The sequence below is a fragment of the Spinacia oleracea genome, chromosome 2 (genome assembly GCF_020520425.1).
Source record: "Spinacia oleracea cultivar Varoflay chromosome 2, BTI_SOV_V1, whole genome shotgun sequence".
Lineage (NCBI taxonomy): Eukaryota > Viridiplantae > Streptophyta > Magnoliopsida > Caryophyllales > Amaranthaceae > Spinacia > Spinacia oleracea.
The window spans coordinates 79,614,198-79,626,428 of record NC_079488.1 but is presented as its reverse complement, the minus strand read 5'-3'; the positions used below and the strand labels follow the sequence as shown (position 1 = coordinate 79,626,428).

Genomic DNA, 12,231 nt, shown 5'->3' with positions numbered 1-12,231 from the left:
ACATTATAATAATTAAAAAATAAATCTAAAATAAAATTCAATCCAAAATCAAAAACCAATCTAATCTAATATATAAAATATAGCAGTTGCTATATATATATATATATATATATATATATATATGTATATATATATATATATGATTTTTATTTTAACGTCACAATTTAATAGAATCCGTGCATCGCACGAGCTAAAATCTAGTTTTTATATAAAATAACTTAATGTTGTAAATAATTCATGTAAGAGTAACTTTTTGTTTTATTATATGCCTAGTAAGCCGCATTTACAATAATATTTATTGTCAGGGACACGCAAAAGGTTGTGAAAAATTAAATTATAAATGGTAATTATATTTTTTTAAGTGACAACAATTATAATCGGGAGATATTTTTCAGAAAAATGACAAAGATCAATAGTAGAACATATATATATATTTTTTTTGTTATGAATGAGCTACAATGACGGGAATGAGAATCGATTCCAGAATCATCTGAAACCGGGATAAAAGCTCTAACAAGCTGAGCTATCTCTCACTATCGGTTTTGTAGAACACGTGTACATTAGGAAAAAAACATGACAAAATGTCAACCACTAAGGGTACTTTTGGGATTTTGAGAGGCTCTGTAATTTAAGATTATTCTAAGTGGAGTGTGAGGTTGCCTATGATTTCATTGACATCGCCAACCATATATGCATACATATTTCTAATACAACATAAACCATCTCCAACAAAAATATGATTGTTGTAATTAATAAAACACCATAATCAATCTTCGTGTACTAGGGTTCAAGAATGTCTCTTTAAACTAAATTACACGAGCAAAATACTAAATAAAACAGCGTTAAGTAATTTAGTTGGCAAGACGTGATTATAGTCTACCATGAAGAATTGCTAGTCTCAATTCCTAAGTCAAAAACTCAAACTAAAAAAAATATATAAAAATTGTTAGTCTCAATCAAAAAATTGATATGATTGTGTTAGGGGTGTTTGGTTCGCGGATTTTAGGTATAAGGTATGGGTTTAGAATGGTTTAAACTCATATCGGCCATGTATTTGGTTGAAAAATTAAGAGATTTAAACTCATACCTAAAACTCCCAAGGTATTGGGTTTAGAAGCCTAGGAGGAGGTGGGTATGGCTCATACCTGTACGGAAGGGAGAACACTGCTCTATACTACGCGAGTGATTGTCATGATGTGCATACATCGCTTTACACTATACCCTCCCAGTTGAAGCCGAATACACCTCTTTTTATTACACTTGGGTGTATAAGAATCAACGATACTTGTGATAAGTTTCAGGTTCGAATCCTCCGCCCCTTATAATTTATACAAAAAATTGCGCTTATGACTCATTCGTCAAGAGGGGGAACAGGGAAAAAAAAAACCTTTATCTTTGTGTAGAGAATCTCATTAATACTTCAGTACTTTACCATTGCCAATATATTCCCCCTAAAGAGTCCACCTTTTTTCTAGCCCTTTATCTTTCTTCCTCCCAACTAAACAATCAATTGACTCAAAAAATCAGCACATCATCATTAACAACAGTAGCAAAAGAAAGAACATCATAATTTCCCCCATCAATTTTCCCAAAATTTCAATAATTTTTTAAAAAAATTATATCTCACCTTTCAACCACCAATCCTCTCGCAACAACACCACTCACCCACTTCCCCAAATAAATTCCTCATACATTTCACCTGAATCAACAAATTAATACCCATCCAACAACTAACTTTCCAAAAAATAAAAGAGAAACCCACAATTTTTCAATTAATTAAACCTCCAAATTCCAATGCAATTAGCAGAATTAGCAACAAAATCAACATGGATTTGAGCAACAAAATTACCCAAATCCAAAAAAAGAAGAAATGGTTTATTCTATTATTACTCCCGTTCTTAATTTTACTCTCTATTTTCACTTCATACAACTCTAAAACCCTCTACAAAACCCATAAACCCAATCACAAAAACCCAGAAGAAAACCCAGATTTTGTAGAATCAAAGTTGAAGATTTCACCCACTTCACAAAACCCAGTTCCCAAAATTGCTTATTTGATCTCTGGTTCAAGGGGTGATGGTGAGAGCTTGAAAAGAACCCTAAAAGCTCTGTATCATCCATTAAATCAATACGCAGTTCATCTTGATTTGGAGGCACCACCCGATGAGAGATTGGACTTGATGGATTTTGTGGAGAAGGAAAGTGTTTTCAGAGAGGTGGGTAATGTTAGAGTTGTGTCTAAGAGCAATTTGGTTACTTATAGGGGTCCCACTATGGTGAGCAATACACTTCATGCTATGGCTATTTTGTTCAAGGAAGGTGGTTCTTGGGATTGGTTCATCAATTTGAGTGCTTCTGATTATCCTCTTGTCACCCAGGATGGTATGTTGTTCTGTTGGTATTCCGTATAATTGGCATGTTTTTAATCTATTCTTGGTGTGTTTGTCTTATTACTTGTCTTGGATAAGCGATTGAGATTCTCCGTCTGGTTTTCTTTCCTAATCGTTAAAAAAAAGTTATGGATTGGTGAATTTTTTTGAATTGGTAATTCGACTGCTGAAATGGAATGATCAAAATTTCTGCAATGTGCTACTCCATGTTGTGAACTGTACGAATTAGAGGTGCACTTTAATGGCAAGGTAGTTAGTGATAATTACTTCAATACATTATTAATGTGTATTTATTGCAATGTTTAATGCTTGAGCTTGATTTAACATTGGAGCTTATTTTGGAAAGTTGAAACCTGCCATTTCAATGCTAGAAATCTAGGGTCTCACAATTTTAATGATATACAAATGATATACAATTAAAGTATAGCTCTTTTACCCTATGTTATTCGGACTCTTCGTTTTACCTCAAGTATTAGTGTCGGATGCTCACAGTTTTGCTGATATACAATACTCCCTCCGTCCCGGAATACTCGACCCGGTTTGACCGGCACAGAGTTTAAGGGACTTGAATTGACTTATTTAATTTAATAGGTAGTAGTTGATAGTGGGGTATTATTTTAATGTAGTTAGTGGGAGGTGGGTTAAGAGGTGGGGTTGGGGAGAGTAGGGGTTGAATTTTTAATTATTTTTTGTATGGAGTAGGGGGTAGGTGGGTTAATAGGGGTGGAGTGAGAAATAATATAATATTGTTAGAATATTTTCATTTTTAGAAACAGGTCAAGTATTAAGGGACGGCCCGATAAGGAAAACAGGTCAAGTATTCCGGGACGGAGGGAGTAGCTCTTTTGACATTGACACCTTTTTTGGGTGGAGCCTGGAGGGGTAATGGTATTATATTCTCTTTTAGTACATATATTCTCTTTTAGAGTATCTATCTTTGGTATAATATATAGTGTAGATTCTCTTTTATACTAATGTTTATGTAAGTAATTATTCTTAATGGCTGTAGTTTATTGTTAGTGATTAGTTAAGCTGTCAGTCAGGGAAGGGAATGAATGGCCTCACGTGCATCGGTGGGTAGGCAATCTAGGCATCATATCTTCCATGTTATAGTAAAATGTTGGACTAAAAATGAACACATGGTTTGTTGTGTAGTCTAAACAACAAGATAGAATACGAGTTAATCCGAGGATATATTTGGCTGTGGTAAAGGTATAAACTCGCAAGTTTCAACTAAAAGCAAACGGTACATTTGTTTACATGGTAGCCAGGAGCCCAGTTAGGAGTGGTACCTAACTCTTCATTTCAAGCAGGGGAATTGTTGAATTTTTTGAAATAACCGAATTCAACCTTTGAACATGTTGTATGAAGACAAATTATCAGAAGTGTGACAGCTTGTCACATCTTGATCAAGTTGCGTTTTCAGTGTTTAGACATGGCGTGGTTTGAGTTTGACAGTGCATACATACACTACATTACAACTTGCTGTTTGTTACCTATCGTTTTAATGGATCTTGTAGTCCATCATCCGGTCCTTGACAGTTCTTTTTTTTCCTACTTTCTTTCCGAACTTGTGCAACAGATTTGCTGCATGCATTATCAACCATACCAAGAGAACTTAATTTTATTGAGCATACTAGTGACATTGGGTGGAAAGAGTATGTGGCTGGATCTTTTCTTCTCTGTGTTTTCAACCCAACAGTTCATGAACCTTAGTGATTTTCCTCTTGTTTTTAACAGGTTTCAGAGAGCACGACCTGTTCTAATCGACCCTGGGTTTTACAGCTCGCAAAAATCTGATGTCTTTTGGGTCCCTGAAAAAAGAGGCATTCCTACAGCATTTAAATTATACACAGGTATACTTTGGTCGTAAAAATCCAGAAGTGTAGTTTTATACTTCAACAGCGAAAATCTCAGAAAAAAAGTAGTAAAGTGAACTGGTGTTGGGATAACCTCTTTCATTTTCAGGTTCTGCTTGGATGATGCTTTCTCGGCCTTTCGTTGAGTATTGCCTATGGGGTTGGGATAACCTCCCAAGGACAGTTCTAATGTATTATGCCAACTTTCTTTCCTCACCTGAAGGCTATTTTCACACTGTTATCTGCAATGTTGAGGAGTTTAAGAACACGACAGTAAACCACGACCTCCATTTCATATCATGGGATAACCCTCCTAAACAACATCCTCATTTTCTGACAGTTGATGACTATGAAAGAATGGTGGAAAGCAACGCCCCCTTTGCCAGGAAATTTGGCAGGAAAGAAGCTGTGATGGATAAGATCGATTCTGAGCTTTTGGGTTGTGATGCCAATGGATTTGTGCCTGGAAAATGGTTAGTCAGAGAAAACGCAAACAGTACAGTCGGTTCTTTATCTTCTGCAGTGGTAAATAGCACTGCTGAACTTAGACCAGGTCCCGGTGCAGAGAGGCTCAAACACCTTGTCACAAAGTTATTATCAGAAGAAAATTTTCATCCGAGGCAATGCACTTCAATACCATTATGATTCTTAGTCTTCCACTTGACACGGATTTTTCTTGATTCAAATGAATCCAGAGCGCGGACAGAGAATAAAGAAATCGATATATATAAATATTTATACTGGTTAGTTTCATCTTTCACTCTTTCAATTAGCTCTTTTGAGATGTGAAATCAGTTTCAACAGATGGATTACATTGATATTGGTGTTTGTATATTCATTCAATGGTATAGTCCTTCTCCGAATCTCTGTTTCCTTCATAATATAGGAAATACCCTTTTTCTTTACTCCGGGTACTAACCTACTGATAGTTCAGTAGGAACACTTGACAAGAGGGGGGTGAATTGTTTCTTGGGAACTTGAGTAAGTTTCTTGCGGAATTTAAACAATAAAGAGACTGAGAACAATGAGCGAAGAAAGATATAAAACGGAGGAACCTTCTTGACCCTAATCAAGAAGAACCTCACTACTCTTTTGTATTAATGCAATAACTCTATTACAAATACACTCTTTAACTCGAGTTCCTCTCGAACACGAGTTCCCCACAGCAATCCCCTTCGATTACTGTGCTCCTCTTTCTCTCTCTGACTTAACTCTAAGTCGCTCCTTTTCTCTTTGACTTAACTCTAAGTCGCTCTGTTTCTCTTTGACTTAACTCTAAGTCAATCTTTCTCTCTTTGACTTAACTCTAAGTCACTCAAGGATCACTCAATCCTTAAACCCAAAATACAATATGATAGATAGATTCTAGTACGTAATAAAGCTTATAATAATAAGGAACTCAAGGAACACTCTATTTTGCCAACTGATTCTTTTAAAACGTTTAAGCTCTTTAAGATAGATTTTGTAGAAATCAGTTGTGTTTTGAAAAGCCAAAACTCTTCTCCTTTTATAGGAGAGTTTTACCTAAGGTTGGGTACCCATGTTCTCCTCAACTTCCCACTAACAGTTACTGCTCAGTAACATGGGCATAGTTGGAGAGAAACAGGGAGACCAAATCAAAACACTAAATGCACGTTTAAATAGAAATACGTGGGAGAGTTTTAAGGATCATGGAAAATCTTTTGCTTGAGAAACAAGGAGAATGAAAACAGAATCCTATGTTTACATTTATTAATTAAATTCATTTTATTTATTAACAAAGATTTTCCAACTTAAAACTCTTTTATAATTACAGTTAATATATTTCAATTTAAAACGTACCAAAATACTTAGGTTCCTTTCGTTCCAAATTACGTATAAACAATATTAAATACTTACATAAATCCTAAACATAAACTCATATGTTGTAGTCTTCATGTTGCACCTTTAGAAGCTTCACTCGAAGTCTTCCCAATTTGTTCCTTCTCTGGAACATCGAGTATCCACATAATATATGAGGATCTCGCCTTAGGAACTCGCCTAAGGATCTCGTCTTGCTTAATGATTATTTCTTCAATGTAGTGTCTGACATGGATCAATTACTTGCTTATATTCCACGTTGCTTAGTTTATCCAACTCAGGATCTCCTTAACTTAGCATTATCCCTCTAAGGATCTCGGAACCTATTATGCAACATAACTTAACCAATTGTCAGGAGTTTGCTTTGTCATCATCAAAACTTTAGGGTCAACACCTACCAAAAAGAAAGGTTTAGTCTAGCACGGGTACATGAATTAATTTGCGTTCTATATTTGGTGACAAGAACTATCTATACCAGCCCTACATATGCTAGTTTGTGTATTGCAACAGTATTCCGTATGTCATTTCCACTTGATGCCTATTCATTCCACGTTAATCAAGTAAGTTCGTCGGAGATGGTAAAGAACTCATCTTGTAACTTTGAGGTCACAGGTTCAAACCTCACCATTTCTTTTGAAGGATGACTTGCTTGAGAGAGTTGCTAATAAGACCTTTTTCCCTGGCCCCTTTGAGGCTTTGACCTGAGAATTTAAGATATTAGAAAATACGAAGTATTATTTGATGTTCAAAAATTAAAAATAATCATGGTACTTCGTTGGGCCACACTGGCAATGATAAACTGTCGGATAGTCCATCATTGCAGATAAAGAAACTTAAGCCCAACTCCATTTGTCTATTCCATGCAAATTCCATCCAACCAGACTCTCATTCTGAATAACTAAATATTTTTGTAAGGGATCTATTATAATCATAAACTAGTGTGTGTCCGTGCTAATGCACGAGATATCTACAAAAGCATAAAACTGCTAAGTCAATATAAAAGTTAAGAATGTTTATCTGACTTTTTTTGTGTGATAGTATGTCTATGGAGTATATGTTTGGACTTGTATTATACTTAAAATCCGAATTACGACACTAAACAATAACATCAATGTTATTCAAGAAAATCACAACAGTAAATAATAAATCGAAACTTTGAAACTATTCTTCTACCATTCCACTATTGGTAAATATTTTTCAGTAAATGTGATTTGTACGTTATCATCTATGTGATTTTTCTTGAGATAGGATCGCTTTGCTAAATTTATACACGATCATATGATCTGGATAACGACTCTAACACTGGTGTTCTGCTTTGATACATCTGGATAACGACTCTAACACTGGTGTTCTGCTTTGATACAACAATGAATTTAACTCCACCAATTATTTGACCTAGTCCATTTTTTTATAGAAATATTACATTATTAATTTGGATTATCCTGTTGGAGAGTATAGTAATGTGTGATGGTCCATTTAGAGATCGAAGTTATATTATTTCCTCACTGTTTTCTAGATGATATAGATTTTATTTTAAATTTTGCTTGATTGGTTTTTTTGAAGCTTATTTGGAGTACCTAAAAAAGTGGAGGTTTTTATGTTTATTAGGTTGATTGGAATTATTCTTCAATTTATTTCATAATTTTTGAAGATTTGATTCTAAATAGTCAATCATCATATTTATATTATTCAAATTTCCTTTCTGAAGATATGTAACCTTAACCTTTTTTTTTAATGTCTTTAGAATTCCTTTTAGTTGGTGCATGAGTTGAAGATTGGGGTTTGTGAGTCTTTCGTGCTTCACTACTTTGCTTTTACAATATAGATATTTATTGAATGGTCGGTATTGTTCTGCGTACTTTGGGCCAACATTGAGCCAATTTTCTAATTTAATTTTTACCGCATTATTTAAAATATTAGATAAAAAAGTTAATTTAATTCGGATTTTGGATTAGATACTCACCAAATTTTAATTCGGGACTAAATTAAATTGGAAATTCATATTGGATTAATAAATATTTCAAAAACGATTTTTTGTTACATGAGATTTGCAACTTAATTTTAAGAAAATCAAAATTGTCGATAATTTGAATTTTATGTCTTCAATTATTAAAACTATGTCGTACACATTTGTATTTGCATATAGAATTATATCACATGTCACTCTTGATGGAACGCAAACTCAAAACATGATTTGCAGATTGAAATATGCCCCTTCCTTTACAACGAATGTTTGATTTTTTTTTTTTTTAAATCTTTTTTATTTGTAATTTTATTCCATTCATTCAATATTTTTTATTATAGTTTTTCCCCCTTTTATTAGTAGTTTTAATTTTCCTTTTTTCTTGCTTGATTGATGCATAATGTAAATCAATAGGTTGCCTTTTAAGTGAGTATGATGTGGCATAGCTGAGAGTTGAGTATTGGGAATTTGCTTAACTCTCATTACACACCACTCTACTCTAATTATATAGATAGATAGATAGATAGATTACTATGGAGTGGAGTATCTATATCATTATTAAAATTCCAACACAAGAAATGATATCTCGCCACATTTGCTAGTCACATATTTTAACTATTATGCCACAACCCATTTTGTTGTTTCTTATACGTCCAAAATTATATTAAGTCCAATATAATTAGAAAAATAATCTGAATCATTTCTTAATAGTATCACATCATTAATTAGTCATTGCTTTTACAAGTTATTAATCCTTACATGATAAAATTTATTAAACCATACTCAAAGCAAGATATATTGTAATGCAACAAATTAGTTAGACTCAGAACGAATTACATAATTATCTAATTCATCCATTTTTCTGCTATTTGGTGCATCGCCGAGGACACTAAGTAGTTATTTTTGAAAATGCAAATTTCATATTTTCACGTTATCCAATATCTATTATCTTTTTGGATAAAGTGGAAACAACTTTTATTCTTTATTAAAAAAATTAAAAAAATAGGATTTCAATCCACTGACTAATCTAACAACTAATAAGATTATTTTAGTTATTTTGCAAAGTACACAAATTGTGATATTCGGAAATATTCTCAATGTAAAGAATAAAAATTAGACATCCTAAACCAAATACGTAAAGAACAAAAAGGATAGAGGAGCAGTATTTATCCAAAAAAAAAAGTATAGAGTAGTATAAGTTCTATTTTAGATTCGATTGTAATAGAGGCTGGTGATTTGACCAAATTAAGGTTGACCTATTAGTAAGAATTATACGGACCTTTCAACCTCATGATTGTATTTCTTACTTACAAAAACAATACGAAGAATTAGTACTCCCTATGTCCTTTAATACTCGACCTGTTTTGATCGGACACGCTTGTCAATGCATAATTTTGACCACCAATTTCTTTAACTATATATTATTAAAACTTATAAAAATATTAATATTTTGAAAGTATATATTAAGATGAAACCAACAATATATTATATATTAACATTCGTTTTCATATACTATAAATAAAATAGGGTCAAAATGAATTATGTGAATAGTGCAAAAAGTCAAAACTGGTCGAGTATTAAGGGACGGAGGGAGTATGTGGATAAGTTACTTTTGGGCATTTTGGTTTCGATTTTTTTTTTTTTTTAATCACCCGGTTCAATCTCAAGGCTAATTCGAATTTGGGGCGTGTTTTGGGTGGATATGTTTCCGTCCCCTCCCAATTATTATTGCGGGAGATTAAACACACGATCCCTCCTACCAAGTTCAGCCCTAATCACCACTAAATCAACAGGCAATTGATGGTTCCGAAAAAATACGACTACTCCTTCATTACCTATTGACTTACCTTATCCTTTGTGTTTGTATACATGAGATTAGAAACAAGTGGTTATGTTACATGGTAAAAATATAAGAGGAAAAAAAGGTGCTTAAAAATATAAAAGTAGTACGTATCAATATGATGATAATATCAATATAAAAGGAAATGGGACATAGCTTTTCCCTGAACGCGACCAGGGACGGATGTACAGTGCTATTTGTCTACCCAATTTTTTAATTGAAAAATCATTTTAATAGGATGAGTATTTTTTTTAAAAAGAAAAATAAAAAAAACACAAATTCGTTCAATCTATGAGTCGAAACCCATGACCAATGAGGACAATAACTGTAACACCCCAAAATTTGGACCTTTTATATAATCAAAAACCCTGTTTTTATATCGTAAAACAATCGTCCAAACCTTGGGAGTGTCACTGCTACATTTATTCTCCATAGAAAATAAATGCAAAGCAACAAAACAATTTAAACTCATTAAAGTCAAAATTAACTAAGTGGTCTAAAAGGTGCCCCATAAAAACTACAACCAATTCCCATAAAATGAATAACAAAAACCAACTTAAACTTAAACTGAAATAAGAATTGTCTCTTGACTAGGTGGTTATTCTAAGCGTCTCCTCACTCGTAGCCAAGTACCTTTACCAACCTGCAAAAATAAATAGAAAAGAGACAAGAGAGACGAACTCCCAAAAATCAGATAAACTGAGTAATTCCAACTCCATCCCGTAAAATAAATAATTTTAGTTTGAAAACATTTTGAGTATATAAAATAAATAATTAAACAACAAGTATCAATTTAATAATCCATCATTAGTCTTATCACATAAGATCAATATTAATTAAGTGAGGGAAAGAGAACGCTAAGGGTCGCGCGTAACCCTTGAGAATGGCCAAAGTAAGATGAGTACAGAATGTCCCTAGTGTGCACACCCCTCACTAATTAACTATGGGTCTCCGCGACCGCGCACCAATAGAATTAGGAGGAAGACTAAGCAGAAAGTTTCACACATAATAATATAAACCAACTAGAAGCCTACCGGGTCTCCACCAAAGTGCACCGATAGAACAACATCTAGAAGGGCAACCTGTTCCTTACCCTTACGGGCTTTTCCCTCTTAAATTACACTTTACGTTATTAGTGATTTAATAAGACCCATTCACACAAACAACCAATTCAAGGATCGGAACAACAATACAATTAACTAGTCATATGAAACCAACAAACAATCAGTTCAACCTTATTACTTGGGGTCATATTAGTCTCCAAATACGCAAATCACCTCAATGAGTTTAATTAACTATCACTTTACTCCAACAATTCATATCAACACTACTGCCCAAATCCTCATTTGTATTAAGGTTCCTCAATACTAGTACTTCTGTTTGAAAGACAAAAACTTAATCAAATATTCCTTTTTACATACTAAGTATAATTGTTCAAAAATAATACTCTTGTAATAGTACTCCTACTGAATATGCCTATTAATTCGATCAAAATATGTAGTTCATCATATATATAACACTCTATTTTCCTATCAAATAATAACACATAAACATATCCAAAATATATTTCGTAACGGGACCTAAAGATGATGGACATCGAAAATTACCTTGAGCACGTACTCAAACTAGTAGTTCTCTTGCGTAGCCCCCTAAGTATCCTCCGTCTACGATTGCACAAAATTAACGAGCCTAAATTAGACTTATGCTTTAACCTTTATTTACAAGGAGTAGCGACTCTCAATTACTAGAATAATGCAACTTGAAGGGCCCAATTTCTCACGACCAAGAGTTAACGAGGTTTATTGTATTGATTTAAAACTTTCAAAAGAATAATGTAAATTTCTATCATAAAACATAAAACAATTGAAGTTCATAAATTCCGCCCAAAATCATTTCTTTATTTCTTAAACCAAATCAACACAAGGCTCAAACTAAAATAAATAATTAGATAGATTGCTATAGATGCTTCTCAAAAATATGCTACTGTATGATTGAAAAGGAGATGCAAAATGGAACAAGGGAAGATACAACCTGCGACAACCTCATTTAGTTTATTGGCTCGCCGGGGTAGCTAGCATTGGCAGGAAAACAACACGAGGGCACCAAAGAGAGATGAATGATGGAGGTTTTTGGGTTTTGTTATTTAGGCAACAAAATTTGTATTTATGATTGAAATAAAGAATAGGATGTTGATTATGGTTGAAGGTGTAGGTGACCTAATATATTTTTCTCTTTCAAGGGTTTGGGGGTTATCACGGCAAAATGGGTATAGCTCAAATATTTATACTTTAGGATAGGTTTAGGGTTTCATTAGTGTATTTAAAATCAATTTTATTTTTT

The 12,231-nt window shown here is 33.4% G+C and overlaps 1 protein-coding gene and 1 long non-coding RNA gene across 2 annotated transcripts; one reads left to right on the top strand and one right to left on the bottom strand.

The window, feature by feature from the left end:
• The first annotated feature begins 1,447 nt into the window (after window positions 1-1,447).
• Window positions 1,448-5,112, top strand: LOC110795011 (beta-glucuronosyltransferase GlcAT14B). Its single transcript, XM_021999982.2, has 4 exons — window positions 1,448-2,382; window positions 3,973-4,048; window positions 4,131-4,246; window positions 4,359-5,112. Exons 1-4 carry the CDS (start codon window positions 1,827-1,829, stop codon window positions 4,892-4,894), a joined length of 1,284 nt encoding a protein of 427 aa, XP_021855674.2. The 5' UTR covers window positions 1,448-1,826; the 3' UTR covers window positions 4,895-5,112.
• LOC130467950 (uncharacterized) lies at window positions 4,665-7,361 on the bottom strand. Its single transcript, XR_008928077.1, has 2 exons — window positions 6,483-7,361; window positions 4,665-5,168 (listed from the first exon to the last, which is right to left on the bottom strand). It is a non-coding gene; the product is annotated as an uncharacterized lncRNA (long non-coding RNA).
• Between the last annotated feature and the right edge of the window lie 4,870 nt (window positions 7,362-12,231).